The sequence below is a fragment of the Scaptodrosophila lebanonensis genome, unplaced genomic scaffold (assembly GCF_003285725.1).
Source record: "Scaptodrosophila lebanonensis strain 11010-0011.00,11010-0021.00 unplaced genomic scaffold, SlebRS2 tig00001415-arrow-pilon, whole genome shotgun sequence".
In the NCBI taxonomy this organism is placed as follows: Eukaryota; Metazoa; Arthropoda; class Insecta; order Diptera; family Drosophilidae; genus Scaptodrosophila; species Scaptodrosophila lebanonensis.
This window is the reverse complement of record NW_022060742.1, coordinates 9,885,172-9,905,315: the sequence shown is the minus strand read 5'-3', so window position 1 is coordinate 9,905,315 and position 20,144 is coordinate 9,885,172. Positions and strand designations below refer to the sequence as shown.

The 20,144-nt window shown below is 38.5% G+C and overlaps 1 protein-coding gene across 2 annotated transcripts; it reads right to left on the bottom strand.

The window, feature by feature from the left end:
* Nucleotides 1–18,632: 18,632 nt before the first annotated feature.
* Nucleotides 18,633–20,057, bottom strand: LOC115632923 (actin-binding protein IPP-like). 2 transcript variants are annotated; one of them, XM_030530215.1, is made up of 3 exons: nucleotides 19,921–20,057; nucleotides 19,267–19,868; nucleotides 18,633–19,211 (listed from the first exon to the last, which is right to left on the bottom strand). In XM_030530215.1, exons 1-3 carry the CDS (start codon nucleotides 19,958–19,960, stop codon nucleotides 18,708–18,710), a joined length of 1,146 nt encoding a protein of 381 aa, XP_030386075.1. In that variant the 5' UTR covers nucleotides 19,961–20,057; the 3' UTR covers nucleotides 18,633–18,707. The 2 variants fall into 2 exon arrangements, with proteins under 2 accessions (XP_030386075.1, XP_030386076.1); XM_030530216.1 differs by having other exon boundaries at nucleotides 19,267–19,848; nucleotides 19,921–19,973.
* Nucleotides 20,058–20,144: the final 87 nt, after the last annotated feature.

The following is a 20,144-nucleotide window of genomic DNA, read 5'->3' as shown; positions in this document are numbered from 1 at the left end:
CAGCAACAGCAACATAGCCAGCAATTGGCAACACTAACAACAACAACAAAAGCAGCAGCAGCAACAACGCGCGAAAAGCGCATTCTACTTATGGCGTGAATTTTATTTTTTGTTTTTTTTTTTTATCCGTTTCTGTTGCCGTTGCTGTTAGTTTGGTTTGCTTTGCTTTGCACTTTGCAGACAGAAAGAAATTCAATTCAAATTCCCAAATTCAAATTTAAATGCAACATCAGCGACATCAGCGAACGAACAAACGAACGAACGAACGCAATAATACGAAATCGAGATGTGCCTGCCAAAGACAAAGCCCGCCTCTGCCTCTGCCTCTGGCTCTAGAGCTCTGACTCTAGCGCTGCCTATTGAGAGGAAGTCACGCCATGGACTATTTGTTTGTTAACAATAAACCGTTAGTGGTGGCGCATTAGCAGCGGTTCATGCCACACATACGAGTATGACAACGTTTGCCATTAGACCGCACATTTTCCGTTAATTGCGCACTTTTTTTTCTTTTTTCTTGGCCTTAACACAACCACACACCTGAGTCTCTCTATACGGACAAATATGTTAATAAATAATTGACAATGTCTGCGGCCTGCATTAAAAAAAAAAAAAAATTGCCGTTGCCACAACCATACTGCAATGGCCATAAAACAACGCTGCGTCCGGCAACTGTCAGCTTATGGGATTTCATTGACAGTTTCGCGACGCCACAGTCAAAATGTCCTTAAACGAAATGCTGTCCCTGCCAGCCTGCCAGCCATCCAACGATCCAACCAACCATCCAGGCAATTCAAACTGTATCTGTCTGCCACGCTCAAAGGGCAGCAATCTGTTGCGGTTGTTGTTGTTGTTGTCGTTGTTATTATTGCTGGTGCTGTTGCAGCAACACGCACTTAATTAAGACGACAAGTGAACGACCTCAGCTGTCAAATGGGAGAATCTTGGTCGCGGCCTGACCAAGAGCTGCGGATCAGCGCTTTAAATATGAAATATTACCAAAATGCAGCCAAGGATGACAAAGACCTGACCGATGGCAACAGCGATAAGCTAAAATGGCTGTTAAAGACACCATAAAGGAATAATACTCAAAGGAGGGGAAAGAGAAAGTGATATTCCATGATATAGCATGTTCAAGGATTTCCGGTTTACCTTTCCCATAGATTAGGTGTAAGGCTTTCTAAAAATAATTTGTTGTAACTAGTAATCGCAAATCTCTCTAAACATAGTGAACAAAATACTCACATTCCAGTTAGAAGACTCGGCTTCAAAATCTAAAGACAACAAAGCTACTTAGAGGCCTTCAAGAAAGGCAGCGTAGAATGAGAATGTGATTTTGTTTTAATAAAGTAATTTTTTTTTTTATATAAATCTTTATTTAAGATCTGTCCTAAGGAGGACAAATTTTAATTTATATGGTAGCATTGGATTTGTTTAATCATGTAATAATAATAGATTTAAAGCTAATAGTTGGCAAGAAATTTACTTGGAAAGACCTAAATAAAAAGATAATAAGAACACATATATTTTCAAATCTATTTAAACACCTTTAAAGCATGCTGGTGTTAGAGTCAAGATGTCTTTCGCAGCCAGATTGGATTAAAGATTAAAATTAGAAATCAACCACACATAAACATAACTAATAAGAAGCAAGCAAATATAGTAGCTATACAATTTGTTAGCTGGTTAAAAATATAATTTATTAATTTATAACTGAAAGTTAGCAGCTAAGGAAGCCTGAGAAATAATCTAAAAAGATTACACAACAACATAAACAATTTAAAAGAAACATAGAATACCAACCCGATTAAGAGCTTAAAATGTTTTAACTACTGAGCTTTTTATATCAACTAATTACTCTAAACCTGAAAATGAATAAATAAATAAATTTTAGTTTGAGCTACAAAAATGTTGTATTTCAACTAAATGCTCTACAAAAACTGATAAACAAATTCAGAGCAACATACAAATAACTTGGCCTAGAACTTAAAATGTTTTAACTACAGAGTTTTTTATAGCAACTGTTGTTTCAGCTACAAAAAATCGTGTATTTCAACTAAAGGCTCTACAAAAATTGAAGAAATATTTGCAGAGTTGTTGTCTCACCCAAGTTTATATACATTTGATACATTTTGCTACATTTTGCTCATTTTTTGTGGGTATATTTGATTATAAATAATGCAACTCTACCCCACACTGTTTGAGATCCTCATAAAATTTGTTATGGCCATAAAAAACACACAAATCTCTGTGAGTGGCGGCGGCGTTGGAGCGGCGAGAATCTGTCGATCGGCCAAGCCTCGGACTGCCAATAACAACAAATAAAATATATTGTGCGTATTAATAAAACTCGGCAACGATTGCACTTCACACCTCATTGAGATTGGCTATAAAGATGCCTTAATAACTCAGCTAAGCCGTCGCCACAGCCCTGGTCCGGTGCAGTCATCTCATGCCTCTCCTAACCACCGATCGAGCGGTTTGCGTGTGCGCCACATTTTGTGGCTCTTGTCTGGGATTAACTCTCCGATCGGCTGGCTCCTTCGATCGCTGACTCGCTCGCTGTCAGTGCCGTTTATGGCTGCCCATATTTAATTTGTTGTTGGCGAATCGAAGCATTTCGATAAGGGGGCAAATTCATAAATATGAAAATGGCTTAATTTCGTTGGACACCACAGCAGAAAACGTGGCTCCTCTCCATTCCATATCGCTTAAATTAAAACTTAAATTTCAACACTCACAGCTCGCGATACGGGGCCATATTTTACGGGCAAAGCAAACAGCAGTTGCGAGCTGACAATGGGAAAGGCGTTGCAGGTTTATCTGACAAATGCGCGTATATCTCGAAAGTTGTTGCTGCCGAAATGAGCAACGGCAGGCAACAACAACAGCCGCCAAGACAACTACCAACTGTTGAAGCAGAAGCCTAAGCGCAAACGAAACTGACCCTCACATTCATTTATCAAACTTGCGGCGTTGCGGCTGCAGAATGTGTCGCTGCGCTCTGGTACTGTGGTACTGTGGTGCTCTGGTGGGCAGGGTGTGGTTGCGGTTATGGCTGTGACTGCGACTGCGACTGTGGTTGTCCCAATGCCAGGAAGAAAGTGGGTAGACAGGAGGGCAAGCGAACTTTCCAGTGCAAGCACAGGGGCCGCACCTCTTCCATAGCTAACAACTGCTGTTGGCAGTCATTCATGGGCTAGCGATCGTGCTCCATTCTCCCTCTCTCTCTCTCTCTCATTCTCGTTCTCCCTTTCCCGCATACACTCCTGAAAAACAGTCCTTAACATCGTACCTAAAATATCACAAGCTCTCATATTTTCTTGATCGATTGCAGATATAATTATTCAAAAAATCGGCTCACGAATCACGACATTTTCTTCACTGCAATCCAACAAAGTAGAGTATTAAGAGATTCCTAGAAGTTCAGAAAGTTTGATATTGAAACACTTATATCTCTGTAAGTTTTAATGCTTGACTTAAACATATATTTTTGACGTTTATTTATCTAAAATTGCAAAACAAATTTAAGAAATTAGTCTCTTAACCAAAATTAATTCCCATTATTTATATAATAATCACAGAAGTAAGTTCTTCGAATATTGAACGATATTTGATGAGGAACCGTGCTTTTTTACAATCCGTTATTATGCAGTTACTTTTAAAGATTCTCTTCAGTTTTTCGGAATAATATTATATCACTTTTTTTCAATTTTTATGTTTTGTCTAAAGCAAGAAGTCTGAAGTCTGATAATATATCTCAGAAATATGTTGTTAACATAATGCATTTATTATAGTTGTGTACTCCTAATTCTGTTTGAAAATGAAAAATTGCATATATATTTCTTTACAGATAAGGAACCAATCACCTATTTTTGCATATGATCAATGTCTTTTTTACACGGTTGTTTCTGGGACCAATCTACCGTGTAAAAATAAAATTAGGTGTATTTACGAATAAAACTAGTATTTAGTAGGTATTTAATTTCCAATCAACGATCAAATGGAATAGTTCAGAACGATAAAACGTTTTAGCGCAACGAACCCCAATTTTATTTTCTGTTAATATTGAGAAATAAGAAAAGCCCAAATAAGAACTTAAATTTGCCTTCCTCGTTGCAATATTTCAGTCAAAATTGTCTGCAGAATTTACAAAGAACTTGTTTTCTATTAAATGAAAATAAAATTAATGATATTTGTTCAAGATAAGTCAAAAGAAAGGCAAGTTATTTTTTAGAGAACTGAAGTCGAAAAACTTTCAGAATTGCTTTTCAAAATTTCTCAAAGCCAGCATACTTGGTAATTAAATTCCATAAACAAAAAAGTCAAAGTATTTTGTAAACAATGCATATCAATGAATACTAATCCCTTTCTATTTAGAATGAGTATTGCTGCGATATTTTTTCTAGTGTGTAACCACTGTCTGGCGTGCGGCCAGCACTTGGCTTGATCTACCGCCGTCTACGTTGGACTTGGCAGCAGTGGCTACTTCATCATCTGAAATGTACTGCGCGTAGTCGCTGGCTGACATTTTTGAATCGTCGTCATCGTTGCTGTTGTCTATGCGGCCCAACAGCAGCAACAGCAACAACAGCAGCAACAACAGCAGCAGCAGCAGCAGCAGCAACAGCAAAAAGGTAGCAACAGTCGCGAACGGCAATGGGTACAAAAAATAAATGTACAAAAACAAAAACTAAAGAGAGCCTCCCAATGATTAATTGACTTTCAAAATTGCTGAAATTTTTAATTTATTATACGCGCCAAAGTGATTAATCAGTAGAAAAAGCTTCGGCCGTGAGGAGAAAGAGCTGCCGGTGTCCAGACAAATGTAGAAGGTAGCCACCGAAGTACGAGTAGCAACAACAGTAACAGCAATCTTGCTTGTAGGCTGTTGAGACTGAAAGTGGTTGGGGGCACAACACACTATAATAACAAAAACAATAATAAACAAACAAACAAAAAACAAGGAACAAAAACAGATACAGAAACACAACAACGCATTTTTATGTCGTGGCCAATCCTTTGAGCACATCGGTCAGCGTCAGACGTTTAATGCCTTTAATTGCCGCCACTCTCTTGACTCTTGTCTGTTGCCCATTTCTGGAGCTTGTTGTTGCTGCCACAGCCCGCCGCCGTAAGTCGTATTTGATGTTGCCTGCTTGTGCTGACAGCTTGAAACAAGACTTTGACGCATTTTCTGTACTTTTCACCAAACTACAATGTAACTTTCAAATTATACACTTTTAGAATACATCGCCATGGCAGTCACAGCAAATAGAAATTTGTTTGCTGTTGTAGAAGCGAAAATTATCAGGTGAGTTATTATTATTGTGTTGTTACTCGAATTTAGAGCATTCATTAATTCTCTCTAGCTGCGAAAAGTGTGAAAAACTGTATGTAATTACAATTTTCCTTAACGCATGAATCGAACTTGATTGTAACCCATACGAATCTCTTAATATTTAAGTAGGTAAGTAACGACACCGAAATGTTCTATACCAGCAGAAGATGTCTCTGCCAAACATTTATAAACATTATTGTTTCTTATGAAATCTTTACCTAATACTTTCTTTACAAGCCCTGTAATTTGTAATTTAAAGCGAAAAATAAAATGGGATTACAGATATCTTTTATCTTACCTGTGCAACTTTATAAGTAGAATAATATAAATTGAAATGATTCAGAATCAAACCTATATCTCTTTTTTAGATTTTTAATTCTTCTTCACTGTTTAATTATTTTCGTGGAAAATTCGTACCGCAAATGGGTTAAAAAAAGGTCAAAGTGTCAAGAATGTGCTTACTAAATATTTAAACAATTTCTCCAACTTTTTAGCAGCAGTTTGCGTTTTGCGCGTGTTATTAATTAATTAACTGTGAGATTGTGGAATATTCGTTAAGTTTAGAAATTATTAAATTATTGTTTTTGGATATTGATGTTATCAAAGAATACTCGAATAAAAATATAGCGGCTTGTCAAAAGGATGAAGCTCACCAAAATTATTGGCCTTTCTTCAAACTGCCTAACACCAAACATTTTGCGATCAACGTGCACTCCGTTTTATCTTTATTGTAAATAATTCCTCTAAAAATTGATGGTTTGCTCATTCCTGATTCTCGAACGAGTTCCATCTCAGCTTGGCAAGTTCTTTTTCTCAAACTATGTATATTAGAACCTATCTACCATTTCATCTATAATATGACCATAGTCGCAAAAATTGTATATCTTGATGTGTCGATTGGATCCAAAGAAGTTAATGCTGATCTGCTTGCATAATTTTATCTGGCATACAAGTATTTCAGACTTCTCTGCAATCTCCTCGAGCGGGTAATAACTTTGAACTTTAGCTTGGCACACGCCCCGCCATTGACGCGAAACGTGTGACCCATATTCCCAAAAAACCCAAAGCAACTCTACGTGTATTAATTAAAGCACAACAACAACAGCAACAACAGCACAACAAAAAGAAAGAAACACTAACAAAGGAAACATAAATTTTCCAATAAGACACTTTCCTCCTTGTCGAACCGTTAGCATTTTCGACAGCGCTACGTTGCTTTTGATGTTCGGCGAACACAGGCACACACATTAACATAAATATGAGCGAAAGATAAGTAAGGAGGAGTACACACCCAAACGCACCAACTGCACCAAGAGAGATGAGGAATGAAAATTTGCACAACAGTTTCAAGATCGCATTGGCATGCGCTAGATGAGGGCGTGGGGCACGATTGGGGGGCGGCAGTGAGGGCGGGTGCTGGAGCTAGAGTTGGGGCTAGAGCTGGAGATAGAGCTGACAGGTAGAGACGTAGGCATGTTGAAAAGCTGACTTGTTGGTTGAATGACTGACTTGTTCGCTGGCATCTGGTGGAAATCTCAATAGATGATCGTAAACACAATTTTGCTTTGCCGACCGACCGACCGACCGGCCAAAAGGCAACACTAACAACAACAACAACGGCAGCCACCACTAAGCAAAAATATATCGTTAACAAAGCGTACAGAACAAGCGAAAAGTGGGAGTTGCCGCTCTAAACGCCATACAACCGCCACAGCAACACCGAAACAAAATTTGACGCATCAGCAACATGTTGTGGCGAAATATGCACCCTTTGCCAGCAACATTTGAATGTTGCGCATGCGTAGCATAAGCTGCCGAGCCAGAGCCTATGGTTGGGCTGGGCGCAGTCTTGTTGTATTTGCAGTTGTTGGTGTTGTTGTTGTTGTTGGTGTCAGTGTTGCATATTCGCAAAATGAAACGAGGCAAGTCAAGAGGAGTTCTGCGTCAGCGAATCAGTTGAAGGTGTGGAAACCACAACGACCAGCTAGCTAGGCACTACCTGGTTGAGGCCGCAAAGAGGGGCATATGGGGTAAGGGGTCAGCAATCGCTAAATGGCAACAACGCTCTAAGAGATGGGCAATCAAATGAAGCAACTTACTCTCGCTTGTCGTTTCGTTTCGTTGATGAGGTGGGCTTTGTTGCTGATCATGATGATGATGATGTTGATGATGATGTTAACGATGAAGATGACGAAGACGACAATGGCTGCTGCTGTTGTTGTTGTTGTGTGGCTGTTGATGGGCCAATGTTTCGGTCAGTTGCCATAACGAATCGCAATGCAATGTGCAACACGTTAAGGGTTGGTTGCTGCTATCCAACGATGCAGCAGGCGGAGTAGCGGCAACAACGCGCAATTTATAAAATGTCTTAATTTTTGTTGCCATTGCCGGCAAAAGATGCAACAACAGCAACAGCCACAGCAACATTAACGGCGACAGCGACAGGGACAACAGCAGCGGCAGCGGCAACAGCAACGGGCGGGCGTCGAGCTAAAACGCCGCAGGAAGGCCGATCGCCGGCCAGAGCGTCCTACTCTCAACTTTAGCCGCATTCACAATGGCAGTTGGCTAAAATGACTGACGGACGTCAGTCAGTGAGCTCCGCCAGACAGACGGCCAGCAACTTGTTGCTGTTGCTTTTGCTGTTGTTGCTGTTGCTGCTGCTGTCGCCGTCATCAATTTTTCGCAGGGTTGTTCCAGGCGATAAATTGCATTTTAAGCGTATTCCTTGGCATTATTATGACTTTATAAACTCTGCGGGCTTTATGTTCCGCACAATGTGCACTTTGCATTTCGCATTGTTGTTGCAGCTGCTGCTATGGCTGTTGCTGTTGCTTTCCACAAACGCCCCTTGTAAGGTGGCCGCCCCTCCGATCCATTGCACAGTGTACTCGTATCGAATGTACGGATACCATATAGAGAGAGCCTTAGTTATGTGTTTCCTAATCGCTTCACTACTATTTAAACAATTGCAATTTTTGTTTGACAAATATTAAGAGAAACGAAATTTATAAATGCTATCTACTCTTTAAAGTAATACGAACAAGTTGAAAGCTTAGCTATTACTTAAAAATTACTTTCAAAAACGCAAAAGAAAGTGTCATTACAATAATTCTTATATTGCAATATTATTGTATTCCATCAATAATTCTCTATGCTCGGTTCTTTGATAATTGGTAGACTGAAACAGTGCAGCTATTTTACAATATTTTAAGTTCAATAGCAGTAATATAGTATATGATTTCTTTAATATTTTCAATATTTTATTTTCGCGATATATCTTCCGTGATGTTTGCTTTTAATACAGGACTTTTGAGGAACATTTTTGGTTGTTTTTTTTTTTTATTCTGATGAAATTATTAAGTTTTTGCACCATTAGCCTGACCACGCATTTCGAAATGTATAATGTATAAAAAGTTATCCTCACATCGTTTAAATGGACTTTTACTAGATTTAGTTAACTAAAACATCATCCGCAAAATTGTTTCCTTAGCCACAGATGTACATCTGTATGTATGTTTTTATATAAGTAGACTAGTGTTTAAAAACAAAAAAAAAACATACGCTTCTTATTCACGTCAAAGAATTGTAATTGTTCGATGTTCTCATACGATACATCGGCACTACAACAAGTTCTTATTTTAGATGTAGATGTCATAATTGTGTCTGAACTTGTAGGAAGGCTCGTACTTATTAAATATTTAACAATTAATTATTTTAGAATCAACTTTTAATGTTATTTTTTATCATCTTCCGCAATGATAAATATTTCAGACATAAACACTTTTTCACTCATAAACAAACTATGAATTAGTAATCAAATGTACTTTCCTAAAGTCCTTAACTTAAAATGTGTCTTTTTCCTCACAGCTAAACGATCACCAATAAATAATTTTCAAAATATAAATATAGAACTGCAGAATTGTGGGAAAGATTTTAGTTCTACTCAAATATGTTCTAAGACTTTTTAGGGATAGAATTCTAAATATCTATATGGCCGATTAAAAGTTAGAATTCTACACAAGTTTCATCGAACTCGAAACGACGAACTGTCGCCTGAAAATAATTTCGTGTATCGGAGTTGTAAAAAAAATGTAAGTCATCCAATATGGATACATGAATATGCAATTTGAATATGTTTGTCTTTAAAGATTCGGTTTGTGAATACAATACGATTTCTTCCTGGTCAATAATTGTTCGTAAATATATCCGGGACTGCGAATGGAACAAATATTCGCGCTACAACCTGCACACTTAACCAAAGAAACAAATAAAATTTCACAGCTATCAACTATCTAAAGGTATTTCAACACCTTAACAAGCCTTCTCTAACAAAAATGTATGCACTTAAGGACCAAAACATAGATATTACACAATTTTGGTAATCAATCAAAATATACTCGTTTTTGAGTGACGACGCACTGTGCGATGAACCGCCTATTGGCCATGCCGCGCTCGGCCAAGGTGTGAGCTATTTTTATATATTTTGATTGGCAATGATGAAATGGACTCTCTGCTGGACGTCGTTGGCCGGCGTTGGCGTCGTTATCAACGTCGCTGGCCAATGGAGCCAGCTGAAATGCGTGTCTTCTCAGACTTTTCTCTACTCGTAACAAGATAATTGCTTAATTTGATTAGCAATTGTTGTTGGTCCATTGTTGTTGGATGTTGCTGCTGCTGTACTGTTGCTGCATTGGGCGTGCAAATTGCTAACAATTTTGATATTTAAATTATTGAGCTTGTTGTCGAGCTGAAGGGGCAACATGACAGCTCAATAAACATTCCATCAAGAATGGAGTGTAAAGATCCAATTTTCATAAGTGGTGGCCAGCAAGTAGTGGCGTCGACTACTGTCGTCAGTTCGTTGGTTCGTTGGTTCGCTTGTGGTTGTTGGCTGCTTTGCATGGCAAAAATTAACAACGATACGATTTTGGCTCTCGAGCAGGCATCAACTAATTATGAAATGCAATTTCATCTTTTAAGTACACCTACTTAATATCGGCATTAACTTAACAAGCTCCCAGCATGACATGAAATGGTGTTTTATATTCAATGTACAAGAATCAGGCGAGTAAATATAATTAGGTCATAATCATTTTCATTCTAGAATGAGAAAATCAGCGAGGGGTATAGAGTAACGAATTGATTTGTCTATATACCGTACATGTTATAGCTACTGTAATCTAATTACATGTAGTTTTAGATTTTCTAGTGACAAAGCAAGCAGGGAAGGATATACTATTTGGCTCCTTTCTGTCTTCAACGAAACATCTTTCACAAATAACCAACTGCTGGATATTTAGAAGCAATAGAGCAATAAGCATTGAGATGTTTTGGTTCTGAACTCCAATTGTTGCTATGACCGCTTTCATGAAGCTTTTGTTATCGCCTGTATAATAATTTATATAAAAACAAGCACATATTTGAAGTAGTATAAGTATTTGTAGCAGTAGTAGTAGCGGTAGTATGAGTGGTTATAGAAGTAGTAATAGAAGTAGTAGTAGAAGTAATACTAATAATGATAGTAGAAGCAGTAGCAGTATTATAAGTTATTGAAGTAGTGGTAGCCTCAAAAATTGCAGAGACTTATCATTACTTGGAGTAGTAGTCTTTGTTACAGTAGGAGCAATGGTGGTAGTTGTACTAATAGTAGTAGTAGTAGTAGTTGTATTAATAGTAGTAGTATTAGAAGTAGCAGAAGTGATAATAGTAATAATAGAATAGTAATATAAGTAGTAGTAGAAGTAGTAATAGTAGTAGTAATTCAAGTAGTAATAGAAGTAGTAGTAAAAGGAGTATTAATAATGTTAGAAGAAGTAGTATTAATAATGGTAGTAGCAGTAGCATAAGTAGCATGGATAAAGTCAATTACAGTTAGTAGTATTTGGTACAGTAGTAGTAATGGCAGTAGTTGTGGTAGTTGTTGTACTAATAGTAGTAGTAGTTGTATTAATATTAGTAATGTTAGTAGTAGTTGTAGTAACACAAGTAGTAATAGAATAGTAATATAAGTAGTACTAGAAGTAGTAGTAGAAGTAGTATTAATAATGGTAGTAGAAGTAGTATTAATAATTGTAGTAGAAGTAGTATTAATAATGGTAGTAGCAGTAGTATAAATATCATTAATAAAGCCAATTACAGTTATGTTAAAACAATTTGAGGTTTAGCTCAGTGCCTCAAAAGTTGCAGAGCCATATCATTAAAACTAATATTTTGAACACATTTTCTTATTAAAAATTGTATATTTTTGTGACCTTAAAGCCGTTTTTTATAAAAGTACATGCTATATGGCTTGAAATCTGCCTACTATGTCGATTTCATTTTTGAGGCTATCGCATTTCAGTGCAACTAATCACAGGAATCTTACAGCTCCAATCGCGACCGGCACAAATATTGGTGGCTACTTCAACTACAGGCTAGAAACGTGTACTTAAATTTGATATTTTAATAAATTAATCGCACGAAACTAATGCAGCGCCCCCGCCATGACAGCAGCCCCAGCCAAGCAACAACCAAGCAACCAACCATCCATCGAGCAGAGCAGGAGCTGGGAGCACAATGAGAGCCACAAAGGAGTGTGCAGTAGCAAGCGGCAGGGCGCTGGCGAAGATGCCTGCCAACTGATTGCAATTTGAAATATTCAACGGCGGAGCGAACAAGCGAGTAACAGGAACAAACGACAAGAACTTCTGTTTTGCCGGACACCTGGGCGGACAGCAGGGACGGCTGGACAGGAGCGATGCGGACAGGCAGCTTCCAAGTGGAACAGAGTGGGGGCAACGCATGATTGGCATGCGCCTCTATCCAGCGGTCTCTACCAAAGCTGACCAACACTCGCCCGTCGCTTCGTAATGAGTACCACCACTCAGTATAGAAATATATATATAAATATATTTGTATTTGTGTGTGGTGTGCTGTATCTGCCCACCAAGGTAACTGCTTGCCTACAAGCCAGCCAGCCAACCAGCCAGCCTACCTACCTACCTACCTACCGGCATGATCAGCGATAAACGCGCGCTGCTCATATAAGAAATGGTTTTGAATTTTTGTCTAGTGTTTGATTCTTATTAAAAGATTGGCGAAAGCGCTTACAACGAGCAGCAGCGGCAGCAGCAGCAGCAGCAGCACATTTGAAATTGCATATGTCGTGGCCAACTCTGCCAAACCAACTGCCAACCAACTGCCAACCCAACCCAGATCACACTTGTGGCCAACTTGCATCAATTGAGTTGACGGGTGGGGGTGGGGGTGGGGGGGAAGAGAGCAAGTTCGTTGCATACAATTAGCCCACAAGATTTGAACAACCAACAATTGTGCTTGTAATTTATTTAAATCTATTGCTCAGCAGCCCTTACCCCCCGCCATCCACACACTGCCACTGTTAACGATTTAGGTTTTATTTGATTTGGCTGTTCGCGCTGAATTTCAATTGAAATTTCATCAGCGAAAGAGCCCAACTTTATGAACCATAAACTTAATCAGCAAAATAATCAACGAAAAGCAAACAAAACCCAACCAAACCTGTGGATGCGCAAGAAGGCTTGGCCCAGAACCCGGGCGGGCATGCACTCTGGCACCATCATCCCTGGTATCGCTCGCCGGCACCATTGGCGGGAGCAAGCACTGACATTGGCATTGCCATTTGGCACTTGGCATAAGCGCAAAGGCTGCAGCCAACTCCGAAGCAAGGCCGGGCCCAAAGGCCCTCTTTACACGTTCCTTTTGCTGCCACACATCAGGCGCGCGCATTGCGGAAAGGCAATTCGATTTTAATTTCTTGAATATCTGAGCAGATACTTATTAATAAATTTCAAAAATTAGGCAAAATATCTTTAATCCAGATTGTTTACAAAAACTATTAGGTTTATATTCCAATGAGTTTAATGAGGAAAAATGTCTTTGTTAGTGGTTTTCATCAAAACTCCCGGCAAACAGACGAGGTTTGAAAACTCAAAACAAAATTTCTGTGCCACCGAGATTTGATTTTCGAGATGATAGAATGATTTTTTTTTTCAATATTCTCATATGGAAATATTGACAAGAGCAAGTTAATTATTTAAAAAAGATTTTTTGTTTATCAAGCAAAATTTTTGGAATATATCTCTTAAAATATAATACAATACTTTGTCAATTATTTTACAAATAGAACTGGAAGTTAGCATATATATATACGCTTGAAGAGTATTCATACTTTGCTTTAGTTTTCAAATACCATCCTTTGTTTCCCCTTGTTGAATAGGAAATTGTCCTCATTAGCCAAGTATTTAGAGAACCCATTCAAAACTTAATTACTGAGAATCTAATCATCGTCGAAGATATCGTATCTATGTTTATCATAATCGACTATATAATTCATTTAAATAGTAAAGTAAAGTAATTGGGTAATTACTTTTTAAGAACTTCGACGACCACTTAAGTTAACGTATAAGAGCATTGTCATACATTTTAAATACATCGTAACTTACAAGTATTGTAGACACAGAAAACGAGGCAGAGTTTCAATATCAACTACGATGAAAATCTGAACTGCAATTCTAAATGCATACGTCTTTATGTACAGGTACTAATAAAAACAAGAGAGAACGCTACAGTCGAGCAAGCCCGACAGTGTAATACCCTGTACCCAGGTAAACTTCCGTCACTGAGTTATATGCGCCCATAGCAGCAGCAAAAAGAGGAAGAAGAAGAGGGAACTTGTTGCTGCAGTTTGTGAGGGTTGTACTGGCGAGAATTTGTTTCGCTAATAACTTTTCTTAGAATAAACAGAATTGAATTTTAAACAACAGTAGATAATTATTTATAAATTATGTGTGCAAAGTTTGGCTTAGGTAGCATTTGAAATGTGGAAGCTATTGACGAAATTCTGCAGCGGGGGAAGGGGGGGAAAATTCCAAAAAATAAAATAAACTCGTCTTTACTCGGATCTAGGAGAATCTGGATGCCAACTTTGGTTATTCTAGCTTTTATAGTTTCTGAGATCCTCGCGTTCATCCAGACGGACGGACGGACAGACGGACGGACATGTCTAGATCGATTTCTCTCGTCATGCTGATCAATAATATATATACTTTATGGGGTCGGAGATGCTTCCTTCTGTATGTTACATACTTTGCACAAACCTAATATACCCTTTTTACCCTACGGGTACAGGGTATAAAAATGCATCAAATTTTGAATAAGATAAGAAATACCGAAACTTAGAGTTAATCTCCTTATTGAGGCAACGAAGTTGGTGGATATGTTATTAAGTCTTGTATTATTTTCAAATCACATAATATTCATAAGCATAAGAACTTCTGAACCCGTACGTTTATATTCTTCCTTTTTATTCCCAATTCTGAAGTGTAATTATATTAAACTTAAACTGGAGTAGAATCACTATTATCGGTACTTAGTTCTTAAATTTCTGAAATATGAACCCATTAACTGATAATGTTTAATAATTGAAATCATATGAATATTAGATTTCAAATCTTAAATACTACACAAATAGTGAAATGAAAACTCTAGTCTGTCGAATGGAATTCATGAAATCACGTCAACACACATGTAAAGCTATTTTTTTTTTCGTCGGGATTAAACAGGGATTCAATAGAGGTTTCAGGTGCAAAATTATACATCTGAGACGAAGAAACGATCAAAACAGTGAACAAAAAGGAAGAAAATTAATTACTTTCTTAATATTGAAGATTAAACAATTAAATAAAATTTTATTAAGTGAAAAAGTACTAATATAATACGGAATTATTAGTCTAAGAATGAGGTTTGTCATACTTAACAGATTGTACAACTTAAACTATCATTATTGAAGGTGTAACAAGAAGGGAATTGAAAACTCTAGTCTGTCGAATGGAGTTCATGAAATCACGTCAACACACATGTAAAGCTATTTTTTTCGTCGTGTAGAGCATCCCAGACATTGCCATTTATTCATTCGAACTGTTTGGTTAAGTTTCATATAATAATGACGAGTTTTTCGTTTGATTCATAGACAGGGATAAAAACAGAGGTCTCAGGTGTAAAACAATACACATAAAACGATGAAACGATCAAAACAGTCAACTAAACGAGGAGGAAAGTAATTTCTTTCTTTAATTTGAAGATTAAATAAAATTTTATATTGAGTAGTAAGTGAAAAAATACTTCTATACTTGTATATATCATTATTGAAGGTGTAACAAGAAATGAATTGAAAACTCTAGTCTGTCGAATTGAATTCATGAAATCACGTCAACACACATGTTAAGCTATTTTTTTCGTCGTGTAGAACAGCCCAGACATTGCCATTTATTCATTCGAACGGCTTGCAAATTGCTTCTCATGTGGGTTGAACTTTTAATAACAAGCAACAGTTGGAGCCAAGAGAAATCTTAGCAATTTATGTGGCTTTGGCCTCCTCTGCTCCTGCTCTTTGAGCGTGCACAATAAACACAGTTCCATCCTCTCCAATCCCATCCAATCGAATCCAAGGCAGGGAGACGCGATTCATGAATGAAGCTCCGTCAGTGTTGTTTAGGCTGGTGCAAAAATTGCAGTGCCCTAAATTGTGTGTCGGAGTCGGGGACAGAGTCTTGGTCTGAGTCTGAGAATGAGAAGAGTGTGTGTGCGTTTGGAACGCAATGCAATTACTTATCACAGTATGCTGCCAGGTCGGCTGACTGCCTCCTAGATGGTCTGGTCTGGTCTGGTCTGATCTGGACAGAGTGCACCACCACAACGTGATGCCTGAATTTGAAAATTACTTTACGGACGACCTATGCAAATGGCTAGTGCTGTGGACACGACTATTACCTGTCACATTGTCAGGTGATTGCAAAATTGTTGCGTTACACTGTCGCGTCCGTTGTTCAAATTTGTGGGAAACATCAACTGCGAGTACAGCTAACTACAATGGGGCCGTGCCGGTTGCTGGGCATTGATACGCCACCAGCCCAGCAATAAAACAGAGCAGGCCGGCAGGCGGCAGCGACAGCAGCAGCGGGCCCAGCGCGATCGTTGAGATGAAACGTGACTGGAACGTGACGTTTGTGCAAACAGGAAGATTGCACCAACAGCAAGAGCCGCAACAGTTGGCCAGGCTGGGACAGACAGTTGCGAATGTTAATACAGTTCTGCCGAGTGCTCGAACGCGCCTTGACTTGATTTGCCAGACAACGAATGAGACGAATGAGACGACTGAGCCGACCCCGTCAACATCGGTGGTGGTCAAGGTAAAGGCTGGCTGGCTGGCTCCCAACGATGGCCAACGGTACTCGCAAAATTACTTAAACGGCTGTTGTTGCCAATGACGTTGAATGCGTTGAACTTTTGTTTGCATAAATTTGTGATCTGCAGACGAGCTACGAGCTACAACCCGTGCGGTCGTCCATGCCAATGGCATCTACAAGCCACAAAGCTACAAGTTGAGATCAAAGAGGAACAAAATCTAAGGCGTTGCTCCCTCGTTCACTCACTCGCCACACTCCTCACTCCTCCTCAGTGGCGCCCATAAGCTTTATCAGCGCTTACATCATACAAGAGTACTCGTTTTTACAATATGCACGGCCATGGAAATCATTTGCATTGTAATATTTTACATTTCGCAACGTTCATGCGTAGGTTGCGCAACGACGTTCTGTTCTGTTCTGCCTGCCATACCCATACCCATACCTAATACCCATACCTATTCTCCAGCTCATTCCCATACCCCCATTCACATTCCCGTTCGTTCTCAGTGGCTGGCCATGTCCAACGGATAGCTCTGCAATTACCGCACAATGCTGTGTAATTGATGAAAGTCTCAAATCGCTATTAATGTCATCGATAGCATTTCTTGCCTTTTGTCAATAGCCAAACATTTGCATTATTCGCTGATCGCTGGAGCCCGCTGCTCCCATGTAGGTCCGTGTAGCTCCGTGTAGCTCCGTTCTGCCATAATTCAGTGCTACAAGGCGCGCAAATGTTGGCGACACAAATCAAAACATGTCACAAACAGTTGCTACGCCTCAAAATTCTTAGAAACTGCTGCCCATGGCATTCACTTCCTAGTTCAACTGTCAACGGTTCTGCTGATTTATGGGCCGTCTCATTCGACAAACTTCTGACTGATGTTTAAAGCCCTACAATACGAAACTAATACACACAAATCTACAAACTGATACTTATATTGAAGGTCTCTTTGCATACCTCAGCTCTTTTTTGAGGAAAATTTCAAGAAGTCGTTAAGTGGACAAGAAAAATGTGTGCCATAGTAGCTTTAGAACTACAAGTATTTCAAAGGTGGCAACAATTTAAAAATATTACCCGATATTGAAAACTGATCACCTCTGCAGCGAGTCGCTAAGCAGAAGGGGAATAACATAAAATGTTTAATTTTAAAAAGCATAAAAATTACTTTGTTTTTATGTTTTTATATATTTTCATAAAACATACTCGATACAGAATTGTTCAGAGATTATTTCAGAATATATTTTCATTTTAAAGTGTTATCTAAATATATGTATCACCAAAAGATTTAAAGAATCTTTATCAAAGCAAGTCTATCCAGCTATTTTCTGGTTTTGAATTCTTGTAACTATTTTTTTGACGTTAATATAACAGGAGTGTGAAAGGCATCCCTATTAATCAAAATTCAAGTCTAATCTCTGAGAGCTCTTTCAGTTGGTTCTAAGGCTCTGCTAGCTCGTAGCTTGCACGATATATTGCTTACATAAATAATCTGATATAATTAAATTAATAATAATTTAAATAGTGAAGTTAATAAATTAATGGTTTAGAATGGGCATTAGTTACTATTTCATACCCAACTAAATACATAATTAAACAAAAGATCTATTTCTTCATCAATTATCTTTGCTATCGACTTTTAGCGAAAAGCTGCTTCATAATTCACTCAAATTTTAAACTAGTTGGGAATTATAAGTGACGGTAAAAAGCAAACAAGTACAGCTTATAAATAAACTGTGTTATATAGGGATACTAACATGAACAAGAAACCATTTTTCAAAGTAATTTTGAAAAGTTGATTTTATAAGATTTTTCTGCAGGATCGACAATTCTACATCAATCTAAATACAAGCTGCGTAGCCCCCAACACACGTGTTGACTCGTCTTCATATACGAGTACAAAAGGCAAAGTATGTTGGGATTATTTTGAAAAATGCCAAATAGCAGGGCAGATAAATGCTTTAACAAATATTCCAGATACGAGAAGCTCCTGTTCCACCTCAAAGCCGCAGCTTGGAATTTTAAACATTTTCCAAATGTTATCAATTTTCTTCATTGCTCACATTACCTTTTTTAAACTTTAAATAAATATCTGTAAAGGTCTCATCATTTATTTCATTCAAAGCCTAACTATGTCTTTATAGAACAAGCTTTAAAGCCACTATCAACACGTAACAGCATCACTTGTAGAATCGCAATTCAAGTCAGTATCCGCAGTCTCTGTATGTGGCCTAACATAGGACTTTTCGTGCTGCAATTTTTCCTTATCTACATATCCTATATTATTAGACAGAATTTGTATTTCCCTCCATTGATGACAGCCACTGGACTGCAATACTTTCAGATAGTCCAAAAAGGCGGCGATGGTAAGGAGTTCATGATTCTTTAGCTTGCTTACATATGGGCACAGATCATCCTTGACCCAGCAGCGCTCTCCCATAATGTTTTTGAAGCGTTGCACAGACATGTCTTTGCTATTTCGATGACAAATTGATAGCAGAATGCGTTCATGCACAACCTGCTCAGGCACGAAGTTATTTATAAGCTCCAACTGTTCCAGAAATCGTACGGAGAGCAACTCGAAGCGTACGACACACAATAGTTTGTCCAGGTAGGGCAAACGAGTTTCGGGATCACGATAGATCCACAGCATGGCTGCATAGATGACCTTCAAAGGGCATGGCTTATACTACGCACTGCCCATCTGAGTCGATACAACTTACCTCTTGCTCAGTGTGTATGCCAATACGATTCGAGGATAAAAGCGTCTCCACATCCGGGAAGGATAGATCGCCGAACTCGCATGTGCCGACCAGAATTAGGAAGCTTTTCTGCAGTCGTGCCATCATGAGAGTGCTGACCACACTAAGGTTGCGACGACGTGCCTCAATTAAGCATTGAAAGGCATCCAATTCGTTAAAGTAGGTCGTATTTGTAAGGCACTCCCAAATTCTGGCAGTCAACTTATCGATTCCAAGTTGGCGTGATGCCACCAACAAGTCAAGCAGATCCGTACGCTTAAGCTGCATCATATCCTGAAAAATCCACTCATAAATTGTCTCGAACGTATCGGCCGACAGGTTGGCAATATATAAATTCAGGACAACGTCACTTGTCTCGTGCTTTGAAAAGTACATCGAGTGTTCTCTTAACAGCGACAAATTGCACTTGAAAACCTTGTCCCCAATGTTTACGGCCACATCCTCTATATTTTCGTCAACGGACCTACCTAGTCCCAAGCCTTTAATGGGCACAAACTCTATCTGATCCGCATTGATGAATGTACTCAAGGGCACTGTTTTGAACTGCGGAAATAGCTCGCAAGCTGAATGAATCGAAATGAGGGAAAGCATTCATTTGTGGTCTCCCATACTTACAATTTTCATCAAGTGTGCCATTTACATCAACTTCTTCCATGATACGAAAAAATTTAGATTTGCAAAATGTTATTATTAAGTAAAAGTTGTTAAAACAGTGTAGATAGCGAAATATATAAAAAAAAAGAAGAGTTTTCGGAAAATTGTGTTGAACTGACAAAAGCAGCCTGGATAGAGCTCTTAAAATTGTTTAATAATATTTTTCTCTTTCCATCTCAATTGCT